This window comes from Parasteatoda tepidariorum, chromosome 5, assembly GCF_982258835.1.
Source record: "Parasteatoda tepidariorum strain Cologne lab strain chromosome 5, Ptep-v5.0, whole genome shotgun sequence".
NCBI classification, from domain to species: domain Eukaryota; kingdom Metazoa; phylum Arthropoda; class Arachnida; order Araneae; family Theridiidae; genus Parasteatoda; species Parasteatoda tepidariorum.
Window position 1 is genome coordinate 7,684,288 of NC_141759.1, and position 8,386 is coordinate 7,692,673.

At 28.7% G+C, this 8,386-nt stretch overlaps 1 protein-coding gene across 1 annotated transcript; it reads right to left on the reverse strand.

The window, feature by feature from the left end:
- Window positions 1-225: 225 nt before the first annotated feature.
- On the reverse strand, window positions 226-978 carry LOC147808542 (uncharacterized). The gene has a single exon (XM_087162604.1). It carries the CDS (start codon window positions 976-978, stop codon window positions 226-228), a length of 753 nt encoding a protein of 250 aa, XP_087018730.1.
- Window positions 979-8,386: the final 7,408 nt, after the last annotated feature.

Below are 8,386 nucleotides of genomic sequence, written 5' to 3' on the forward strand. Positions count from 1 at the left end.
CTGATGTCATAACATCATGCTGACAGAGCAGTCGTTTATACGCTGCAGTGAACTGTCTTGAAGTAGGATTATTATTAAACCCACTCATAGACCGAATGGCACTAAAAAACATCTCAAGATGGTCTTGGGACAATTTATACGTCATTAGGATTCTTAAAACAGGAGTTAGGGAAGCTAAATATGTATTGTAAATACTTTGAAGGCTTTTAAAACAGACTAAAATGCCTATAAATCCCGTTTTTCTATTTGAATGAATGAGCAAAAAGGGCCATTTGCTGCCGTTCGAAATTCTCGGATGTATCCAATAGCAAAGTTAATGAACTCAAAAATTTTATTATGGTTAGCAACTGTTAAGAGGGCTTTAAAACCTTCACTTAAAAAATGTCGACTGTTCAAAATGTCAAAAAATGTATTCATAATGTTCATTGTGTTCATAAAGTTCACTGTTGCCTTGCATTTCTTAAACTGATCGAGTTTCAAATCATCTGCCACAAATTCAAGGGCATCAGCAACGCTGTTACACAAAGTTTGCACAGCTAATTTGACTTTCATTTTCTCTCTATGCCATTCGATGTGTCCGATTTTCAGTTTATTGGCTACACATAAGCCTTCACTTTTTTGAAATTTATGCAATTCAGCGATGAACCTCCATTGAATAAGACCATCATGAGGATGCCACATAGAACCCTTTGAAGCTAAGGCATTTCTCACAAATTTTATCATATGGCATGCATCTAAAAGAATGTTAACATCTTCTCCTGTTATTGGATGCTTAAAATGAGATATCACTTCATCTCTAGTAGCATCAATATTTGCACCCAGATAGTTAGAGCTGACAATATTTGAGCAAGTACCATCAAAAGTCAGTGAAATTACCTTAGCACCAGTATCAGCTGCAAAAGAAAGGCATTCATTAATTAAATTAGCTTTTTCAGAAGCTGATGAAAAAATAACCAATGGGAATTTTCCAACTCCCATTGACGCAATTTAGTATAAAGGTTAATGCTTCTTTTGCCACTGACATTTCGTCATCATCCAGTTCGATTCCGAAATCTACATATCCGCTAAAGTTTGATCCATCCCATTCAACATGTCTCCGGATGGCGATACTTAAAACACACAAAACTACAGAATCTGTCTTTGAAGCATCCTCTGCTTTTGCTTTAAGTGAGACTAAAGCTTCTTGTGTGCATCCTGGGTTTGTGTTTAGGGAACTATACCATTTTCTAATGGTTAGAGGATGCGGTAAGCACGCGTAAAAAGTTTTTCTGACAAATTCATAAGCTTTTGCTGACTAAAAATTTAATATCAGCGCAAATTTCTTCAATTCAGTGCTGTATTTTTGCATTCAAGTTTCTTTTCTAGATATTATTTCAGCGGCAGGTCCAGGTAAAGAGAGCTGCAATTAAAGAATTTTATTTTAAGAATATTTGGTGAGGGAACCTTATTACATTAAGAAATATTGTGAATGCATAAAGTTTAAGAAAATTATATACTCATTGAGTCAAATTTTTTATTGTATTTTTCAATTAACATGTCAAACAATAGAGTAATACTAAAAAGAATTTTGTGAGTTTAAAAGTGATTAAAGCTTTGGTTTAAATAGAAATATACAGAATATCAACAATATTTGCTTTCAAGATTAGTAGAATTTTCAATAAGACTTAATTTAAAAGAAAAAAATACTTTGATGCACATAAAAATAAAATAATTAAATTTATCTAGTTTTATAAATTGAGCAATTATTTTTGTGTGTTGATAACTAATAAAAATGACAAATTTTGAATTATTTTAATAGATAGATAGTTTAAACTAATTTTTGAAAAGTGAAAAAAAAATATGCAATGAATAAATCGTAAATCTCATTTGAAATATTTATTTTTAAAACACGGCTAGCTTAATCTGTAATAGGAGCTTCTTATTTTACACTTTCTAAAATTTCTTCAAGAGAAGATATTCTTTTTTCTAAGCTTTTATTCCTTCGACTGATGTCTTTGATTGTATCATTTTTCTGTTTAATTTGTTCCTTGGCTATTTGTAAAATTTTCTTTGCCATTATGGGAGAAGTCACATCTGTATCAGAGAAATCTCCAAGGTAACATTTTCTCCGAGAAGGTCCTATAATAGAAATATACAATTATGACTTGTACAACGTGTATTTAACTTCGCAAATTACAGGTTAAATTTTAGCTTCTTAAAGAAGTTCATTTTAATATTTATTTATCAGCTGTATTAATAGATTGGACATTGTCTTCCAGTTTCCTCCGTTTGTAAGTTGACTTCTTTTTGTGTATATGTAGAGGGAAATTAAAAATCGTAGGTACAACATCTCTTTTTAATCAAGTGCCTCCAAATCTTTGTCTATCAAATGAATCCGCAGTAAAATGCTTAGAGCATAACACACTATTATTGGATGCTGTGAAATCCTCACTGTGAACATTTACTTCCCATACTTTTTGTCTTATCTCATCTTTAGGAAATCTACGTATAAACAGTTAGTTATTAATACTGGGTGGTTTTAAAATTATTATTGGACAAATAAAATAATAAAGCTACATGCTGAAAAATACGTAACAATTTTTTTAAAATCAAATTAAAGTTGAAACTATTAGCTGAAATGATTTGAAAAAATTTCATAATACACTGCACATTCAGTATCTGTTTTTTAAAATGCAGAATATGTGTGAATAAAAAATTAGCAATTTTATATTTGAGTTAAATAATTATGTAAATTGTTACTAAAAAATTAATTTAAAAGAAAATGTGTGTCTCCTATTAGTGTAAAGAAGAATTATTAATTCAGGTTCAGATAGATGGGTCTGCTTGTCCATGAAGTAAAGGCGGACGGCACGCAATGCCCACCACATTGTCACTATTATGAGTGTTGATAATTAAATTGTGCAAGCTTAACCTTCATGACTTTTAGTCACTCAGCGGGCTATTGTGAGAATGCTTTGCTTCAGGAATTGTTAATACTTTACTTATCTTTTTTTTTTTAAATTTTTACTATAAAAACACTTAGTTAAATTTTTAAAACATGTTTCCCTAACATTTATACATACCTTATAATGAAAGCCTTTTATAATTAAATTTAGTCAATGAATAATTTTTTTTTACTTAAATTACGTATAATAATAAAAAAAATTTAACAAGACTACTAAAATGGCAATTTTCAATTGTTTTATTCAAATATATATATACTAGTGGGCTGCGCCCCCTGCTCGCTAACGCTCACCAACCCCCGAAAATTGCTACGCAATGTTATATGGTTTGCTTCGCAAACCAAGTTCGCTTCGCTCGCTACTAACTTAGGTACATTGCAAATGCACAAAATTCTAAGAATTCAAAACAATCATTCAAATCCATAAAACAACTTTTTTTTCTAAAAAAAAATTACATCTTTTTAGTAAATACCGAGTCCTTAAAATAAATTTGAATTCAAATAAATGACATGTAATTCATTAAATCTATTAGAAATGTGCTATAGTATAAAATCTTAAGATAAAATTTCTAAAACTGATATCTCTTTAAAAAGGTTAAAATTTCGGCTATAATTAAGTCTATTAAAAATTGAAATAAGTTAATTGCAATGGAAAAACCTGCATAAACAAATAAATTCTAGTAAAATAAATAAATTCGTGATATAAATAAAAAATTGTAAAATAAATTCGTAATACTTAAATTCGTGAAAAAAACGCTTTCGACAAAAAACTAAAATAGAGATCTATCGACAAAGACTTCTGCCTAGCTTATGCACTCCCTGGTTATTTCAGTTTCCGTTTTTAAAAGCGCTATATGTTGAGCCATCTTAGCTGGATTTGGCATGTGACATTTTTAGCAGCAATCATTGGTCTATTTTCTAGCGTTGCCATTCGGGGAGTTGTAACGAGGCTTTTTTTTATCGCCGTGTAAGATATATATATATATATATATATATATATATATATATATATATATATATATATATATATATATATATATATATATATATATATATATATATATATATATATATATATATATATATATATATATATATATATATATATATATATATATATATATATATATTGGTATACAATTCATCTTTTGCATAATTTTTTTATAGTTCCAGTGTTATTCATAATTTTTCTGATAAAAACAGAATATTTTATTTTATTTTTAAATAAATATTAATATTTCTACATGTTGCACAATTTGTATTCTAGTTTACCTGCCATGCGATAATATTTTAATTCAACCAATGCATACAATTAACATTTTAGTGAGTTAACATAACATGATGAAAGTATTTAAATTGAAATAGCAAATTTTTGTTTTGTTATTTGTCACTTTATTTTATTTAAAAAAAAAAAAGCATTACGAAATTCCATGTAAGAACATACTATCTACCAGTTGTTTGAAACATTGATAGTTCTCAACAGCTATTTGCAATTTTATATTAAAAAAATTAATTGATATTCAAAAAAAGAATTATTCCCTTTTTATTTCTCGAAATCAAAATAGAATACATGTAATAATAACAATAAATAGCCACACCTTTTATAATCCTAAAACAATTATTTAATAATATCGCCTATTATTAATAATTGAACCTATAATAACCTAGTTAATATTTTCCAGAATAATAAATGTAAAATTTCCAAAGTAAATGTGAATATCCAAACAATTTTTTCCTATATAATAAAATAATAAAAAATATATTCTTCGGCTTAGAAATTTTATTTAATAGCAGAATTTTTAAAAGATAATTTTATTTTTGATCCAAAAAATTATTTTTTGCATGAAATGTACTAAATATATAATTAAATAATCTAAAATATATAATTAAATTCGCTTGAAATTATTACAAAAAATTATTTTAACGCATCAATAAAAGTTACAGAGCGAAAATGAAGAGCGATCTGTTTGCAAACATTGACGTGAAAAAATGCGCCAAATCCGATGCACGGTGCTTCTTCAGAAAAGGAGTAAAAATATCAGAATATTTACACCAATATGAAATTTAGTTGTAATTAAAATGCCTATCAATGTTAACTACATTTTAATCTAATTATTTAAATAAAAATCTTTAAAAAAATTGCTATTTTGCTAGTTAAAAACCAATTAAATTCATTCCATAATTTGACGTGCTAACATATAAATTGCAAATAAATGTTTATAAGTGAAGCAGTATACCACAATTTTTTAAAATTTTATACTTGAAAACGCAGCTCATCAATCCACTGCTATAGAAAATGACTGGGGATAGGGTTTACTGGAGGGAAAAATCGTCCAAGAATCACGTGACGATGTTCTTTGCAACGAGGGATGGGGGAATGGTTCTCTCTACCTAAATTACTCCTCTAAGTTTCCGACGATGTAGGGGAGGTGATACACTTTGGACCTTGTAGGAAATTGATTAAATGTATTTCATGAGATGAATATAATTTTTAAACTTAGATTCAACTGGTCGACGCAACCCACTGAAATAATTCTACCCCAGCTTTCGAAACTAGAGTTTATGTACGTAACATAATTAGAGAGTTTGACTTGCAGCTTCAAAATTGTCCGAAAACTGAAGGTATCGCAGACGGTCGTCACAGCTAATGGAAACTTTTCTAAAAAACGCGTTTCTCAATCCTCGTCAAAATCGTGTTAACTGTTTCGAGTTTCACATTGTTTTGATAATTTTTAATGATGCCAAAGAAGTCGCTAAACGTCATAAAACTTGGCTATGTAAACATTTTTCTTAGTATGTATGCAAAACCTTCTACTTGAGGTAATTTCTTAGAAAATAATTTGTCCTCCTATAAAGGTAGATAATCCCTAAGATAAGACATTCCCTCAGCCAATGAGAGGTTAAAATCATGAGTCGTAAATCTCTAATTCGATGCAAGGACTCTACTTAAAGTATGTTTGAAAGGGAATGCTTAATAAGGGGTCAGTATCTAAAAGAGTAGTGTGCTTACTAAGAAAACACTTGCACAGTTTAAAAAAAAATTTCCATCTAAATTTTATTTTTTATTCAGGGCTGGTGTGGTGATGAAACTGCAAAATTGTAAATACAAAAAAAAAAAAAAATAATAATAATAAGGCACGGAGTAATTCGAAACATTTTTTTTTTCATCTCATTTACCTTAGAAATTTTAAGTAGTTTTTTTTTCCTCAAAATTTTCAAGAAAGTTCTTAAATTTAATAACTAAAAACAATATAAACATAAATTATAATTAGTAAAATATTTCTAATGCTCGAGTTTCTTTAAACAGTTAGAAAATTCACACAAACTGCATGTAATTGTTAGAGGTGACACAAACACACCTTTCCAGCTGACCCTTTCTTTATAAAAACATAAAACTCTCAACAGAAATACATAACTGTTATTGTAAAAGCAATACAAAAACATATAACTGTTATTGTAAAAACAATGCAAAAACATATAACTGTTATTTTAAAGAACTTACGATTTAGCTGCAATAGTACTTTAACTTCTAATAATAGCTTGGACTATCCCATTTCAATCCATGTGTACCAGCTTGTCTGGGATGTAAATGCGGTTGGTGCACAATGCTTAGCACATTATCTTAATGATCCCATGAAACTATACTAGATGCAAAAGAGATAAATTTATCAAAACGTGAAATCATAACTTAAAAAAACAGTTTGCTTATAACCTTGATGCAAATTTAAACAACCTATTTCTATTTTCATCTTTACTTTAATGAAATTGATTCAAAATTACTTTTCAAAATACGTTTCGCAAAGGGAATGAATTTTATCTTACATTGTAACTTCAAGTACGAATTTCTTTAATTTCTGTTTAATACTAAAACACAATATAAACTTTTCGCCTTAGTCAATATTTAGCAAAAGTACTCAAAGTTTGTGTTCAGTAGTACTTTTTAAAATTTAAATATTTTTTCTGTATTAATTCTTTTTCTCGGTATTTTGATTAGATACAGTTCTTAGTGAAAAATTAATGCATGGAGCTTCTTAAATATCAGATCATTTGTATTACGGTTAACTAATTATTTAATGATTTTTAAATTTCATGTTGAAATTTCACACTTATTTTACAATAAGGTAATATCTACAAATATAAATTTTCAGCAATTTAATTTTGAACAAAAATATAAAAAATGCTAATAAAGTAAAAAATAAAATTTTCGTTTGACAAGATATAACTAAAAAATTTACTGGTAAAAAAAGGAAAATCAATTTTACTTTTATGAACTACAAAAGCTTGCGTAACTGCAAAACTATAATAGCTACAAAAGCTTGCGTGTTAAATCTATCAAGCATTATTTTTTACTTCTTTTGAAAAAGAACAGTTTAATAGGAGCTTCCCTTCATTCGATTTTAGATTCAGTTCCAAACATTTTTGACATGGAATTAATCAGGCTTGTAGAGTTTTCGGCAATTTTTTCATGCTTGTATCATTTTCGAATAAATTAACAAATTAGATGAACGAATTTCGAAAACTTACGACTGACCTATTGATTTATGGGATCCTAACTTCATTATGTCTTTTATTATTTTCGTACAAGTCTTTTTTCATTACTCCTTCGGCAGAAATATGTGATCATACACTGTTAGAAATTTCTCGGGAAAAAATGGCAACTAACAATGTATTTAATTGTTATTTTACCATATTTGAACAAAACAGTCAAACAACCATAAATACGATGGTAATCAAATTATTAACAGGGAGAAAAATTGTTTATTAACTAATTTTAAATAAAAAGGTTCAATAACCAGAATTTTATTGCATCAACAAAGATCACATAATGAAGGAACTTATCTCCTGGAAACTGCGTGCATATTATAACCGAGAGGGCTAATCTGTTAATTTCATGACTGATAGAACGGGGGTTCGAGTCCCTGCACTGACCCCTCCATTCACTTTAACACACGAAGAGTTTCCAGTGTCCTCCTCTATCCGATTTTCGTCCTGCCCTCTGCAGTGCCCATTACCTAATGAGAAGCTTGGCTCCTATGTCCAGTTAAATTTTTCTTTAAAGATTTTGAAACCATGGTAGCTATAAATGGTTGAGAAACCGTATAGTTTTGTATTCATGGTTTTATAACCATACTAGTTGCAAGAGGTTTCAAAACCGTAAAGGTGAAAAGTATTCTTTACCGTAAATTTAACGGTTAGTCGGATGGACAGACTACTGCTGGTTATTTTACCATAATTTTCGAATGAAAATTCCAACAGCGTATATCCTCGTATGAAAAGAACCTTCACAACCATTTACTTTGCATAAATTGGTAATTTAAAGAATATTTGCCATTTTTTCAGTTAATTCACAGTTAGTTCTACTGTTTATATTTACAGAGTTCTTTTTGTTAAGTGTGGTTCATACCATGACACATTTTCCTTTATCAAAAAAGCATGCGAAGAACA